Here is a 16,480-nt window from a genome sequence, read left to right as displayed (position 1 = left end):
GATATGTTCTTTAGGTGATAGTAGGCTGACTTAGTAACTGTTTTAATGCGACTGTTGAAACTCAGGTCAGAGTCCATGACTACACCTAGAGTTCTGGCTTTATCTGTTGACTGAAGCTCCGCGCTAACTTTTATAGGCCTACGTTCTGCCTTGGCTCCAAAAACCATTACCTCAGTTTTATCTTTGTTTAATTGGAGAAAGTTCTGACACATCCAGTCATTGATTTGTTGAATGCACTTGCTCAGAGTTTGAATTTGAAAAACCTTGTTGGAATAATATCAAGGCAGCAGGAGGAGGATTAAAGAAGTTGTATAATGTCCTCTAGGTTTTTATCATTAATCTGATGGAATTGTGTCATGGTGTTTGAATTGATTTTAAGTGGACACAGAGACAAAACGTTTGCTGTACCTGATGCAGAGGCACTGACTGCTTGCAGGGTCGGCGTCATGGGGGGTCATTCGCGGGCCATTGCCCCCCCCCCCCCCCCCCCCCCCCCCAAATGAGTCACTTCCCCCCCCCCAACGAAGGGTGGGCAAGCCTTGCCACTTTGCCGTTTTTTTTTTTTTAAAGTGAAAACGTTTCCACTAAAGTTTTTTTGTGTGAAATACGTCAGAAATAAATAATTCAATACACATATAAAACACTACTTCTGGGTCTCTGTGTTTCATTCAAGCTCGGCTCTGTGTGTGTGTGGCACGAGCGCATTTTGTGAGTGCGCGAGCGGTAACGTGCTTAGAGGTAACGTGGAATGTTGTTGTTAGAATCTGGTTAGCTAGCTATGCTAACGGATATAAAGAGCTGTGTCTACACCAAGGTGGAGGAGAGTCCTCTCCTGTCAGACTGAGAGGATCGTATAACCTCAGCTCAGTGAGGTAAGGACTCTCAGTGTTTAGATAGTCCACTTATCCCATAGGGTCTCAGACGGTTTGGTCACCATTTATGTAAACAAGTATTTGCGAACACCTTTATATGATCATTATAGTTATTAAAGAATAAGAGAATAAAGGAAAAACGGGTATTAAATAATATAGGACAGTAACCCAAGAATACAGTTTAAAAGGGGAGTCATTAGTAACATATTCATATTATTCTTCTCTTTTCTTTTTTTCTTCACTATTATCTGTAAAGCGTCTTTGAGCACCTGTAAAAGAGCTAACAAATTAAATATATTATTATTATTATTATTATAAAGAAAAAGTTCTGTTTCATATGGGTGTTGAGAGAGGTATCCATAGATCTCTTCATTTTGCTCTCAAAGTGCACCAGATTGATGCATTTAACTTCAATATTTAAAAAAATAATCTTCCCGGCGGAGCATGCCCCCAGACCCTCCTAGAGGAGGTTAGGTCCACCCCCACCTAAAACAGAGCATGTATGCACAAGTCATAGGTGCGCTATAAAATAGCACTACACCCCTGCAATGTGCGTGAAAGACAATAGACTTTACAGCATGTTTTTTTTAATTGAAGTTGCGTTGGTGTTTGTGTGTTGGTTGTTGAGGGCAGTGTGTGCCCCCCCTCGGTAAATGATTCCCCCCCCCCCATTCGACTTGTTCTAGAGCCGACCCTGACTGCTTGTCTGATTTTCTGAATTTTGTCATTGAAGAAGGAGGCAAATTCATTGCAGGCCCTGGTGGATAGAAATTCAGAGGCTACTGACACTGGGGGTTAGTTAGTCTGTCGACGCCACGCATAGCAAACAAGGCAAACAAGGCATTTATTTTGGTAATGATGTCAGAGAAGAAAGACTGTCGTGCATTTTTCAATTCGAAATTATAAAGGCCAAATCTCTCTTTAAAAATGTCATAATGAACCTGGAGATTTGTTTTTCGCCACCTACGTTCAGCTTTTCGACACTCTTTTTTCTGTTTTCACGGTGATGGCCTTTCTCCATGGAGATAATTTCTTGGCAGTTACTTCCTTTACCTTAATTGGAGCAATGGCATCTATAACATTTAATATTTTGAATTAAAATGATCTACTAGCTCATTTACTGAGATGTTAGCAGGGGAAAGTGTGGAAGAAAAAGTCTGAGTAAACATTTCCCTAGTATTTTCAGTTAAATATCGCTTTGTGGTTACCTCTTTTTGAACATTTTTGTGAACAGAAATAGAGCTCTCAAAGAAAACACAGGAATGATAAGAGAGTGCAACATCAGTCACCACAACCTCAGAGATATTCAGACCCTTTGAGATAACTAAGTCCAGAGTGTGCCCCTTGTTGTGCTTGGGCTCCGTCACATGCTGAGTCAGTGCATAGCTATCAAGAACACAAACAGTTCTTTAGCCCCTCTGTCCTAGGGGTTGTCAACATGGATTATAAAATCACCAACAATGACTAGATGGTCAAAGTCAATACACACTATAGACAGCAGTTCAGTAAAGTCATCAAAAAAGCTTGCACAGTATTTGGGTGGTCTGTAGATGTTTAGGAACAGAGCTCGAGAGGAGCATTTCAGCTGAAGGGCCACATATTCAAAAGAAGCAAAGTTCTCATAAGATGTCTTCCTGCATTGAAGGGAGTCATTCAAAAATAATATCAACTCCACCTCCCTTCTTATGCATCCATCCCTGACTAAAAGACTAAAGTTGGGAGGGGGTTGATTCGATAAGAACAGCTGCACTGTTATTTTGTTCAATCCAAGTTTCCGTTAAAAACATAAAATCGAGATTGTGCTCATAAAATGATTGATTAAAAATGTAAAAGCAATACTGTTTATAATAAATTAAAAAAAGAATAATAAGGACATAAGGGGATAATAAAAGGGTGTTCAGTTTTACTGTCACTGTTAGCTTTATTCATTATAGTATACAAATGTTTGCTGATTCATTCTCAGTCCACTTAGAGTTTTGGTATTGCTTATTTCCCCCCAAATGTAGTCTTCAGCAGCAACTTGCTTCATAAGACTGAACTTGTCATAATGTTCACTTGTAATATTTTGAGGTCAAGTGCCACATCTGCACAATATATCAAAAATATTTCTATGAGCCTTTCGCGTAACTTTCATCTAAGAAATATGTTACACATTATTTCACGGAATCTCTATGCTAGCAAAAATATTTTTAAATTATGAGGCAGTAGCTGTGAACATTGAAATCTGGAAAGATATCTTCACTATTTTTAGCCTTTTCTTTAAAAAGACCAGTGAAAGAATGCCTGGTATGTCAAATACATTGTGTATTAAAGGCTAACATGGGCAGGTCTGGCAGCTGGTTTGGCAACTTACAACAGGAGCCACAGGTCTGGTTACAGATAACATCATCTGATGTCAACTGATCCAGTAAATGTAATCAACACTGATTGGATTTAACAAGCAAACTAGATTTACATTTAAGCCTGAATATTTTCAGTTAACATCAACATGACCGATGTACTGTAAATTAACCTCAGAAGAAAACCAGAGAGTTATTACCTAGTCAGTGGCAGGCTTTAATTTGTTGTAACCTTTCTGATGACTGAGTTTGGAGTCAGCTGTTACTTTTTAAATATTGCATTAAGGTGCCTTAGAGATATATTTGTATTTATTTTGCATACCAGGCTTATCCCTGTAAAATGGGCAATCATTAGACTTTCATCAGGGTAATCTACCAATACATAGGCGAAACATTAAAGGGGCCCTATTATGCTCATTTTCAGGTTCATATTTGTATTTTGTGCCTTTTCTGTGACGTTGACCTGTCAAAAAGGTCTTTATTTTCTCATACTGCCTGTGTTGCAGCACCTCTCTTTAAACCTCTGTCTGAAACCAGAGCCCAGTCTGCACTGATTGGTTAGCTGTCCGGCTCTGTTGTGATTTGTTAACCGCAGAGTTGTCCCGCCCCTTTGCCTATCAAACAATGTGTTGGAGCACTAGCCAAGTGAGTGTTACATACTACATAGTGATGTCAATATACAATCTCACATTTGATCAACTATACTCTCTTTGCCACGGATAAGCCAAAATACTTGAGTACAAGGAGGTCAATAACATCTAAAACAAAGTACGGTTTGTGATAAATGTTAAAGAGGTTGATATGACTTGTATTTCAACAAGACATACCAAAACAGTTAAACTCCAGGATTGATTGTGAATCCCTCCACTCTTTTTAGTCAATAGATAAATCAGATTCCCTCTCACCTAAGGTATTTAAAAACATAGCTGGTGTTTTGTTAGGGCTCGTATCTTTGAATAAAACTTGTACACAGTACACGCTGATGGGCACATATTTACATTCCACTCCATTTGATTTGTGGTAAATATGACATTTGAAATTTTGATTCCAACAAAGGTTTATAAAAAGGAAAATTATAAATCTTTCAAAAGAATAACCATGCTTTTCAAGTGAAAATGTTTTTATTCTATTTTCCAAATCAGCCATGATGGTGTATTGATTTCATGCGATTTAACTATAGGTCAACTGATATGCAGCACAGAAACATACTTGAACTAACAGTCTTAAAGTAACATATGACATCTTTGAAAACAGATACATTTTTTGAAGAAAAAAGCAGATACAGAAAATATGTACACAAATACATGTATATACATGTATAAAAACAGATTTGGATGGAGCAGTAGGAGTGCGTGTACAATTACACAATGCATGTTCCCAGTTTGATTCCTGGACAAAACTCTCTTCTCCACCATTTCCTATCATCTATTAAAAGAAAAGGCACAAAATGCCCAAAATAATTAAAGAAAAATTACACTATGTGCTGCAATATATATATATATATATATTCTAAAAAAGTGCAAAGTATTCATAATACATTTGGCCTCTAACCCCAGATTGCATAACATCAGAATGTTAGATTTCCTTCGTTCCTTTCGTGTGCAGTAAAAAATGCGGAGGACATTTATGACATTTCAATAACTGGCAAAATTTAGTGAGCGAAGTAGTGTTAGTTAACTTATAATACAAACTTTGTTTTCCCTCTTACAGTGATAGACTGCTGAAGACCACACGCTCAGCCACTGACGCTTAGTCCTTGTTTATCACTGACTTTGCACTTAATATATTATTGCATTCATTTAAATATAGAAGCAGATAGCAGTGAGAGGCAGTGATCCGTTTAGGAGGAGATTAAAACTTTGTTGAAAGGACCGCGATATGATAGCAGTCGCCCTCAGAGTTGAGAGGTCAAAGGTTGGTGCTGGTGGAGTTCAGGATGTTGTGCTGGACCTTGGCGTCAGAGGCCTTTGACAAGTCTCGCTGTGGAGACAGAAAACAGCCCTTCAGTTTTAATCTTCGTCTGTAATGTGGCGATACGAGAAAATGACAACACTTAAAAGCAGATATGCCATCAAACAAACAGCCGCTTGACATTTTAATTAATAATAAATGGCACACTGTGCATCTTGTTAGAGTGAAAAAGACGCATAACACAGACAGACTCAGATGGTTTTTTAAATTCTGACACAGAATGAGCTTTCCACTGCAGAAATTCACACTACAAAAGGAGCCTATCATCAGGTTCTTCGCCTCAATCTATTGTGTGAATCATTGTTATTCCATTTAGGTGTCCATTGTGTTGAATACATAATGTTGGCTTTTACTTTAAATTGCTGCTTTAGTTAATGCAGTCGAAGAGCAAAAGTAAAAGTAACAAAATGCATTGCTCTGGTATATGGAACAGGCCATGATGCTTCATTTTGTTGTTCAAAAGATCTTCTATAAAGGCCAATACAGTACCTGATACTCTTCATATGCCTGGGAGAGGGACAAGGGACTAACACTGTGCACAGGAGTGGGAGAGGATCTGTGGAAACTAAGTTAATGTCAAGGGATTTTAGATAGATATTAGGCATATCCAATTGGTTCTCAATTGATTGACTGGGAAACTCAACTTCACACACTAGTGCTGTGTCCCAATGTACATACTTCTGCACTTACATTTGCTATTTTGAGTGCACAAGTGCATCCCAATGCAACAATCAACAATGCATGGCATTATTACCGGTTGAATGTTACCAAATACTAAATCAGTTTACACTCTTCATAACATAATCAACTGATCCTAGTCCACAGTGTTTGGGGCAAATGTATCCTACTCAACACTCACACACATTCACCATCCTGTCTCTCTGTTGCTTTTCCTGCATGACGTTACCTAGTGCTTAAAACAAGAATGGCTCTGGATCAGTCAGTAAAAGTTGACGCTCTGGAGAGGCTTTAGTTCAGTCTGAAGTCACTGTCACTATCCAACAGAGGAACATGAGACGGATGGTTAATATAGGCAGCAGATATAGAAAGTGGTTTAGAAACACAGAAAGATATAGCAGCAGGGATCTGTCAGAGCTGTGAAGGCTGTGTGTGGGAGTGAGAGTGTTTGTGGGTAGAGACTGACAGACCAACATTAGCCCTGTGTGAAAAAAATGCAACCCTTAAAAAAGAGAAGCCCCTTAAATTGATCAATCTGTTACTTAAACTGGATCTCTTGGTTCAATATTCAGCGCTCACGATACCTGAAGAAATAAATCGTCCTTTCCAAAGCAGCATGTTTTTTTACACAGGGCCTATTTTGGTCTAAATGACTAAATCGGAACTGTGCATGCCGAAAGCCAAAGTAGCAAGTACATTTAAAGATAGGGTAGGTAAGAATGGAGAAACCAGATTGAGTGCGCTAGAATTTGAAAACACACAGCTGGAAAAATTCTGCCACTTCCTTGCAGTGCCCCTCCTCCAACACACACGAACGCGCACATGACCAATGAGGGCACGAGATAAGTTTGTGCACAGATGGAAGGCTGACAGGCTGGTAGGTCATCCAGTTACTTTAGCCGGGCCGACTAAAATGATTGGTCGTGCTTTTTACAGTACTACGGCTTCCACAGATGACATTTTTTTATGGATTTATTGTCAAAGCATTTAATGTATTCATTGCTATCGGGATGTTAAGAGCATTCCATGGAATATAAGTAAATTACCTACCCTACCTTTAAAGTAATTTCTCTTTAATTAAAGCCATGCAATCACGCCATAATGAACGAGTTAGTCAGGATTACACACGGTTTTAGGATTCCAAACACACCTTAACTGAACAGGTTCAGAGTTGAAGTCCTTCTATAATTAAATGTACATCATTAACATTTTCCCAATCTTCTTAAAGAGGTGTTGTTGCACAGAAATTAGGAAAAAAAGAGGCAGAGGAAATAGATTAGAGACAAAAGGGTAAATTACCACAAACTCTGAATATGTGCTGGCAACAGAGGCTATGCTGAAGTTAGGCTGTGGACTAGCATGGGTCAGCAACGCACCGCTCAGAGGGCTCCCCTTCAGCTGCGCCTCGTTCTCCTTGTTACAGCCCTGCAGGCGGGGGTTGGGGGGTTTACCAACGCCTGGCGTCCGCACTAATGGAGTCTGAGGGACGCGCGGCAGGAGAGAATCACATCAGACAAGCAACTAACATCTTTAGAAAGGGAAACTTTACCCATAATGATTATTTGTAAATGGATCATTAACGCCATGTTACCTTGAAACATTAAATAATATTTTGTTTTCCCAATAGGCAACAAAGATATAAAAAAGCAGCCCCCCATTTCCTCGAATTCACCAAGACTCTCGATTTCAGGATTTTTGTGGAGGCATACGGGAGCAACAACATTTTGTACTTAAATTCTACGTGACAAAGAAGGAGTAAATTATATGCATTGATCCTTTTGTGGGTGAAGAATTGAAAGAAGTTGTATGAAGACGGACATCCCCAAGTTATCAGAATGATCTGAGAAATTAGAGTGAACTCAGCACAAGAAATAACATGCACATTTTAGGAAAGGTTTACATACAAATGCAGCATAAGTCCTGTAAACCACAGAGACCCGAGTTAATGAGTTAATGTAATGCTCTGACTCCATCTGACTTAATGTGCTCTCAATTCATTAACATAGTTCTTCTGTCACATGATGTGTGCAGTCACTGTCTCAAAGTTTTCTCTCTATTCTTGAAGTTGTATGTGCTTTATTTCTACTTCCTCTATCTTGAAAGGAAACCAACCTTGTTTGCTGAGAGAGGTGGGCGGGGCCCAGGTGAGCGACACACCGTCGAACCATACACAGAGCGGCTGCTGCTGTTTGAGGTGGCACTAGAGATGCTGGACGTCGCGTTGAACTAAAAGAGGCAGAACAAATGGTTTAGTGCTAAGAGAGTCAGATAACTCCAAACAGTGAATTTGTAATAAAGCAAGTGTTTATAGACTAAATGTAATACTATCGCACCTTTCGTGTTTTAATGGGGGTAGTAGTGCCTAGGAGTCTGCGCTTGATGGGGGTTCGTACGGCTGTTCCATACAGCATGTCCTCCTCGGTCTGTTTGCTCTTCTTTAGGTGCTACAAAGAGATTGTAACGTTTCAACACATTTCCCACAAGTTAAATTACAATTATAATACAGAAAGGCAGATTGTTTACCCTCTCTTGTTTTTCCTTCTCCTTCTCTATTTGGTGCAGCTCCCACTGTTCCTCCACATACTGCAGGAACTTCTGTCCGTGTACTAAAAACTCACGGTCCTGTTCACTTTCCCATGTATCGATCTGGGCTTTTAATTTCTTTTCCAACTAGAAAAGATTAAAAAAACAAATCATTGTTCAGTTATCGTCAAATTGTAAGAAAGTTACAAAATATTTTACGGTTCAGAAAGGAACAGGCAGTCTTTATGTCTTACCTTGGGCAGGCTTTTAAGCAGCTCAGACCTCTGTTTCTCCTCTTTCAGAAGATTTCCTCCTCTGTTAGTGAATCTGGTCGGATCTGTGGCTTTTTTCTGTGATTCAGAAAGACAATAACAACTCTATAACTAGGGATGCCAGCGATTATTTGATTTTTCGAATGTTCGTTACAGTCTCCATAATCTAAAATTCTTTTTAAAAATTCGATGTATTTATATATATTTTTATTATTATTTATGTTTTCTTTTTTTCCTGGCTTAGTTTCAACCAAAATATAGACTAATGCTAATAATAGTAATAGTATTAATAATTGTAAATGGCCATTGGTCACACCACCAGTTTGTTTTACTGTAAACTTGGAGGAACCCAGCAGCGCAGGCTGCGCAGAGTGCGGCGAATAATCGATTAATATTCGCCAGGGCTGTCCGATTTTCGAATTTGATCATGGTCAGTTTCTGGCATCCCTATCTATAACATGAAGCAATGTAACCAACAAACACAAATAAATTCAGGGGTTTAATGATTGTGGGTGCGTTTGTCTGTTCAAACTAACAATCTAAAATTGTTCTATTCTTAATGTTTTATTAAATACATTTAAAACCATAGACTTACGCTATATATGAGTTAGACAAAATGTAAGTTAGTTATCAAGCTTAGAAGTTTGTTACAATTTTGTAATACATTGAGAAGCACAACATTCATAAAGTCAAGTCTTCCCCTGGATCAACCAGTGTTTATGTATTTTCCTTTATTTGTGTGTGTTGCTTTTATGTTTATTTCTGTCTTTTTTTGGTACATAGTCTGTCAAAGAATATATCATAAAGTAGTATTACAAAGTTATGAAGGTTGAATAGAAGAGATACTGCTGATTCTGGACCAATCTGATGGGACTAGTGGATTCAAAGAAATTCTTACTACTTCTGCATGTACAACTCATCATGCCTTTGCTCTTTGATTCCAAATTGAATTGTTTTGGGGGGGATAATAGCTGACAGTTATCTGTACAGCCAAACGGCCTCAGATGCTTTGAGAGTTGTGTTGTCACCCTGTCGCAGCGTACTCACCTCCAGATCGAGGAAGAGTCTCCAGCTGTCTTCCCACTGGCGGACCCCATCAAACAGCTCTTGGTGCTCCTCATAATGCTGCTTCAAGCGCTGGATCTCAGCATCATGCAGACTCAAAAGCTCTTCAGTAAAAGTCTCTAAAGAAATAATAGCAAATTAGAGTCTTAGATTATTTATTTTCGAAAACAAAAATACTGTATTGAAAGATAAAATGTCTTTAGCATACCGCTGAAATAGGGAGCGAAATCCTGCCGCTGGTCAGTGCTGAAGAAACATTTTTCCCAAAACACAGCGATCTCGGAGCGGATGGCTTCGGTGACGTTGCAGATGTTTAGCAGTTTGAGCTCCTCCAGACGCTGCACCTCTGCCCGTAACTGAGAAAGGAAAAGAAAGTGTTAAAAAGAAGCCAGACCGACCGAGCCTATCCCGGAATGAAGTTAACTAAAAATAAACGAACTAGGCAATCAAGCTTCTCACCGCTTCCAGGTTCCTCTTTCTGGACGAGACCATGTGATCATTGAAGGCCTCCCTCTCCTCCTGGGGAACCTGCAGTCTGTCCCACAGCCGCTGGACCTTCTCTCGGTTAGCCTCACACCTCGCCTCGTTCTCCACCTTGCTTTCCTCCAGCTGCAGGGTCGACAGGACACATCAAAATGACTGCTTGAACTGTTGCTATGCATCAGTTGATATAAGGTGGGCAACAAATCAAATCAATGTATACAGCCCGATATCATTAATTACACGTGGCCTCAGGGGGATTTACAGTTAGTACAATTCAGATCGGATTAAAACACGATCAAATGACAACATGGACAATCCAGATGACAAGAGCATAATGTGAATGCATGTCAAATCAAGAAACCAGGAGGATGTTCATGACAAGCCTGAGCCAACCTTAACTGTAAGCTTTATTTAAAAAAGAAAGTCAGTTCTTAAATGTGGAGAGGGTGTCTGCCTCCCGAAAACAAATTGGAACCTGGTTCAAGAGAACAAGAGCTGTACAGCTGAAGGCTCTGGCTCCCATTGTACTTACTGAGACATAACCACTAATAACCCTGCCTTCTGGAAACACAATGCTCTGGTGGAGTTAGAGTATGAATCGTTTTTTTTTTTTTACATTGCAATGCATTATAAAAAACATCTAGCATCAGCCAACAACACATCCGTCTAATAATAGGACAGATTATATAATTTGTTGAGGAAAGGACTCCCCTTTATCTTAAATGGGGTTGCTTAAAACGTTATCAAATGCAATGCTCGGAAAAACATCTTACCTGACAGACAAGCAGTTTGAGTGAAGAGATGTTGTCTCTTGAAAGGCAAAAGGCGTCCTCGTCCTCGCAGACGACGTCCTTCTCGAAGCTGGTCTCGGGGGTGTGTTCCAACTCTGCCATGTACAGGATGATCTGCCTTTTCAGGTCCGCAAACTCAGCATACCGCTTCGCCTGAAGAGCACAGTCCATTAGTATCGACCCGATTTTTTTGCCCATGGCAAACGTTTCTGTGGTGTTGCTGACCTTTCATTTGTTGTGTAAGCCTGATATGTAGTTTTATATTAAAAAAAGCACCATCTTATATGTTAAATATAATAATTCAGAAGCATTGAGCATTAGAAGTGTATATACAATTGTGAATCGAGGACAGACTTTGGGGAAATCCAGCCTATGCTATTTGTTTTGTTACTTGTAGGCTTCTGCAGTTCAGTAGGGAATATTATGAAAGATCAGGTTGCAAAAGGAATTCTCCATATTTCCTAAAGTGACGTGACTAGAGAGAAAATGGAGTAGCTGGTATACAGTGTGACACAGATTTTTCTTCTAATATAATAACAATAATGTTGTTTCATGTGAAAACAACCACCAACCCACATGACAACCTAACAGACATTTTAATACTAAAAAAAAAAAAACACACTTCAACTGTAGCAACTTTCTTGGACGTGAGATAATCAGCACTATTTTCCACCATGTATTTTGATTTTATACTACTACTTTTGAAATGCTCTACTACTTTTGAAATGTTGCATAGAGGGAAGGAGGGTTTACATTTGAGTAAACTACTGAGAGCGTGCATTAAATAAATTGCCAAAATTAGGCTTTCATCTAAAATAACTAGACAGGGTGGGTGTAACAAAGCGAGCTCCCACCTTCTCTGTGTTCTGGCTGGCCACGTGCTGGCTGAAGCTCTCCAGTTGTTCCAGTGTGGGGACAGAGTCTGCAGAGAGGCCGTAGAGCTCGGAGCACAGGATGTCACACAGGTCCTGCTCCTGCTCCAGCAGCGCCTTCAGCTGCTGCATGCGCTGAGCCTTCTCCTTCAGCAGAGCCTCCACCTGTGTGCGGATGTTATTCTCCTGCTGCAGCATGCTGATGCCACCCTCCTCCTATCACAAAGAAGATAACAACAAGAACACTTTATAGGGGATACTTAAGACATTCAAATCCGTTTTAGCATCAACCAACTCATAACTACTCTACTTATTATTAACAAAAACACAGCTAGTTAGCAGGTCAATCAATCTGGATTGACAGGAAAACCAATAGAAATAGAAATATTGGCTCTGAATGCAGGGGTTGTGTTTCTAGTCACAGTTGATGCTTCTTACCTCGAACGCATTCAGCTGAAGCTCCAGGCAGAGTTTCTCCATGTCTGTCCTGCATGTTTGAATGCTGCTTACAAGTCTTTGTCTCAGAGATTCCTCTTCCTTGACCATCATATCTAGTAAGCTCTGCAGGACAAAGAACAGAAAATAAATCATCTTTATGAATACAGAGGTGTGAAGATATTGCAATAGTTGCAGTCCAGTAACCAATCATTTGATGGGTTTTTTTTGTCAATACGGGAAGATATACATATTTTATTTATTTCCAATTCCATATATCAATCTAGTTTATAGAGTAAAACTGGTCCTTGGTGCCGACACATTTGTATAAAAATGCTTCTTTAATGGTCATAGTTTTAGTTCACACTAAAGTTACCTGCAAATATTCAACTTTTAAAAAAAGATCACATGACTGTCTGTGTCATAACATATTTTCACAAGTTTTTCTTTCACCAGTTTGTTTACTTGAAGCTTCATTGTGTTGCCTCAAGTAAAACATATTTCTGGAAATATTAAGAAATCTGCTGTCTAGAATTCGCAAAAATGTAGATATTACAATTATATATTTTTATATATATAAAAATGTAAAAATGTCCCAATCCCTAAAGTACAAGACTTGATCCCATTTTATTTTTTTTAATAATCATACATTCATCATTCTGAATATCAACCTGTGTTATATAATCAAGTAGCAGTTAGGATCTAGTGCAAACTTCAATGTTTTTTTCCTGCACAAAACCGTTCTTTTGTACAGTTATTTCCTCTTGGAAAGATATATTCTGCATATTGTTTATATTTTTTCTGTTCTATATTATCTTTCCTTACTTTGCATTACTTGCTTTTTATTTTCTCATAGCAAAACACCATGGCAACGTGCATGGGAACACCTTGCAACCCCCAAATGTAATCTCTTCTTTGCATACTAACGATCGGATTCCTCGAGTGTAGGATGGCTGGCTCTCTGCAGAAGCCCCCCACCCACGTATGTCGAAACCTGTTCATTATATCTGATCTCGTTACATTAGCTGACAGAATAAAGCAGCACGTTCACAGACAATGCTGATGATGCCTCACCTTAATGTGGTTTTTGACAACATTAGTCCTCTGTAGTCTCTGGTCCTCTGGGATACCGATCTCCTCCCAAATGTCCTTCAGGTGGCACAGTGCTTTATTCAGACAGGACACAGACTCTGCTGCGAGCACCTCGCTACAGGGACGGCAGACAGACAGTGGAAAATATTGTCGACTCGGTTTTGAATACATAGTTCAATGGAACCCGTAGGGAAATTCAAACCGAAGAAAACAGAATTCAGGTTTCTGATCGAGCTAACAGACGTTGGAAATAGTTAAGCTAACGGTTAGCCACCTGCTGTAAATACATTTAGGCAACTTTTCGTTTAACACACTGACTCCATGGCGAAAAAAAGTATTAAACCATACCTCTTCCTCATTGTTAAAATCCAATATGTTGTGTTCCAATATCGGTGAAGAGTTAAAAACAACTAATGTTAGCCGTAAACGTGTCCCAGAGAAGAGCGTCGCCTCCCTGCCTGTGTTCTCAGGTTTTCAGCCCGGTCAGTTTGTACACAGTTCAAAATACGCGTTCAGCGGCGTCCTGCTCTCTGATTGGCTCCTTCTGTAGGAGCGCTTGTTGTGTGAAACTCATGCCGGCCCGCTGGGGAATCAGCCGTTATGCTTGAGGCTGACCCGCCCATCCTCGAAAAACTTGTGAATAAAACAAACACACCAGGAATGGAGGGTGTGGTGTTTAGCAGAAGTTTGACACTTCATACAATGGTATGAAGTGACCCCCCGACGGGGGGTCGCGAGATGATTTCAGAATCCTCTTGATGTGACCCCTGAGGTGTTTACTTTTTTTTTTTATTATTAAAATATATTATTATTAATTATTATTATTTGTATTATTAATAATAATAATAATAATAATAACGTGTGCATAGACATTTTGTATTATGTAGGTAAGCGGGACGCGTCTATCGTTATTCCAACCCAGTTTAGATTTAACCACGCCCACTTCCGCATTTCGCAAGGATCGACGTAGCTCTACGTAGACACGACACACCCGCGAAATCTGAATCTGACAATGAATCTGACAAGCAAAATACCGTCCTTATAAACGCAGCAGAATATCATAGACTGTATGCATAATATACAATATCTTTGTCATTATGACTGACGACCACACTTATGCAGTGCTGAGGTAATGTTAATTCATCATTTAATATTAATTCCTGATGGATATAAGAGGGATACATTAGCAAACATCTGTATATATAGCCTATATATAATGTTTTGTTTTTTTGTTTGTCATGTAACATGTTAACGTTTATTTAATATTTTATAGACTTTTATAATATGTTATAAATGTCTATTTTAACATTAATATATATATATATGTTTATAAATGAATAAATATGTGTAGGCCTATATATATATATATAAAATAGTATCATTAAATGATGCTAATACTTACACCAGCTGAGATGATAAAACACCAGTAAACATCTGTGTCAGCGCCGTATAGACTATACGGCGCTGATCTGTGTATAAATGAATAAATACATGTGTGAGTACATATAAGTGTGTGTTTATATATATATATATGTTTATAAATGAATAAATGTGTGTAGGCCTATATATATATATAAAATAGTATCATTAAATAATGCTATTATACTTACACCAGCTGAGATGATAAAACACCAGTAAGACAAAAAACAACTATTCCTGCTTTACCGCGACCTGTCATTGCAAGGTGAAAACACAAGCATCATGTCCTTGAATGATAAAATCTGCGCATTCAAGAGGAAAGTGGATCGCTGGACTGCGCGAGTTGAAATGGGCAGGATTTACATGTTTCCTGAGCTGGAGGAATTCATAGAGGAAAATGATCTTAGTGTTAACTCTGTGAAGAAGTCTATCACTGTACCTGCAAGCCCTCCTGGAACACACAAGTATTTCCCAGAGGAAGCAGCTCCGGAAAAAATATGACTGGATAAGATCACCTTAACGACCGAAAGTCATCTGTCATCCGACATGGAGGACGCACTGACTGAACTGTCAAGTGACCGCACATTAAAGACAGCTTTTAATGCGAAGACGCTTGCTGAGTTCTGTATTTCAGTCGAGAGGGAATGAGAGAATACCCACAGCTTTCCAAGGCCGCGATGGACGTTCTGACGCCGTTTGGCTCCACATACCTGTGCGAAAAGAATTTCTCGGCACTGACATAAAAAAAAAATACAGATCTCGTCTAAACGTGGAGGATGATCTCCGAGTGGCCGTCTCCAAAATTAAGCCCAGGATGGATTTGCTGTGCTCCATGCATATTGCCCACCCGTCTCATTAGGTGAGATTAACGCTGAAACATAGCGTATTCCCCAAATGTAAATATGCACCGCAACAATGTTCATATGTTTATTAGTTATTATTACCTTTTATGTCTTTAAAGTTTGCACAGCAACAATGTTCATATGTTTATTACCTTTATGTATTTTTACAGTTTGCACCGCAACAATGTTCATATGTTTACTCCAGTTTATGTCTTTTAAAGTTTGCACCGCAACAATGTTCACTCCTAATTCACATGGAGATTACTTTGACTCACGAGTTCTGCTGTTATCTCATATTAAATTGCTATATGTAAAATCAAATCATGGTTGTCAGGCTGTTCTGTTCTTGTGTGTTGTCGTTATGTGCGTGTTTGGATACGCCTATTAGTGAGTGCATCCTGTGCACACGTTTTTTTTTTTCTTCCAGTCACCACGTGATAGTGGGGGGTCGCCAGTCTCTGGCACTGTTATTTTGGGGGTCGCGGATTGAAAGGTTTGGGAACCCTTGGGCTAACCGATACTTCCGATATGACGTTACGTTTCAAAATATCGATACTAGAGCCAATAGGATCGATACTTTTATACTTTTTTCCCCGTCTCCTCTACTCGTCAATTTCTTCAAAAAACTATGTGCAGACGAACACAAGTATATGCTATTTTCTTCTCTCTCCACTGCTGTCCTCCTCTCCTCGAGGCTCCAGCACGCGCTCCCTGCCTGAACGCCGATTATCAAGCTGACTGGCAGCAGCCGGCAGGGCAGGACAGCAGCAGCCAGCGACTCGCGAGTGCAACACACAAACGCGCATGATGGCTGAGAGAAAGAGCA

General features: G+C 39.4%; 1 protein-coding gene across 13 annotated transcripts; it reads right to left on the bottom strand.

Annotated features, from left to right (window-relative positions):
* Positions 1-4,313: 4,313 nt before the first annotated feature.
* prc1b (protein regulator of cytokinesis 1b) lies at positions 4,314-14,196 on the bottom strand. Of its 13 annotated transcripts, none has more exons than XR_013805771.1 (16): positions 13,742-14,195; positions 13,376-13,508; positions 12,305-12,427; positions 11,849-12,082; positions 10,977-11,147; positions 10,180-10,329; positions 9,929-10,076; positions 9,703-9,839; positions 8,638-8,733; positions 8,384-8,530; positions 8,194-8,304; positions 7,973-8,086; positions 7,160-7,339; positions 7,011-7,042; positions 6,042-6,176; positions 4,314-5,191 (listed from the first exon to the last, which is right to left on the bottom strand). XR_013805771.1 is itself a non-coding variant. In XM_079667377.1 (15 exons), exons 1-15 carry the CDS (start codon positions 13,750-13,752, stop codon positions 5,143-5,145), a joined length of 1,836 nt encoding a protein of 611 aa, XP_079523503.1. In that variant the 5' UTR covers positions 13,753-14,196; the 3' UTR covers positions 4,314-5,142. The 13 variants fall into 13 exon arrangements, 6 of the variants coding, with proteins under 6 accessions (XP_079523503.1, XP_079523507.1, XP_079523504.1 ...); XR_013805772.1 differs by having other exon boundaries at positions 6,090-6,176; XR_013805773.1 differs by having other exon boundaries at positions 5,147-5,191; positions 6,090-6,176; positions 7,011-7,078; positions 7,237-7,339.
* Between the last annotated feature and the right edge of the window lie 2,284 nt (positions 14,197-16,480).

The sequence above is a fragment of the Notothenia rossii genome (assembly GCF_949606895.1).
Source record: "Notothenia rossii genome assembly, chromosome: 2".
Taxonomy (NCBI): Eukaryota; Metazoa; Chordata; class Actinopteri; order Perciformes; family Nototheniidae; genus Notothenia; species Notothenia rossii.
This window is presented reverse-complemented; position numbering and strand designations above follow the sequence as displayed.

Bases quoted from the DNA above. Each gene is read 5' to 3' on its own strand.
- prc1b (XM_079667377.1), bottom strand. The intron at 12,428-13,375 runs GTGAGGCATCAT...TTTGTCCTGCAG, and splicing joins TTGTCAAAAACCACATTAAG to AGCTTACTAGATATGATGGT. The intron at 9,840-9,928 runs GTATGCTAAAGA...TTATTTCTTTAG, and splicing joins TTTCGCTCCCTATTTCAGCG to AGACTTTTACTGAAGAGCTT.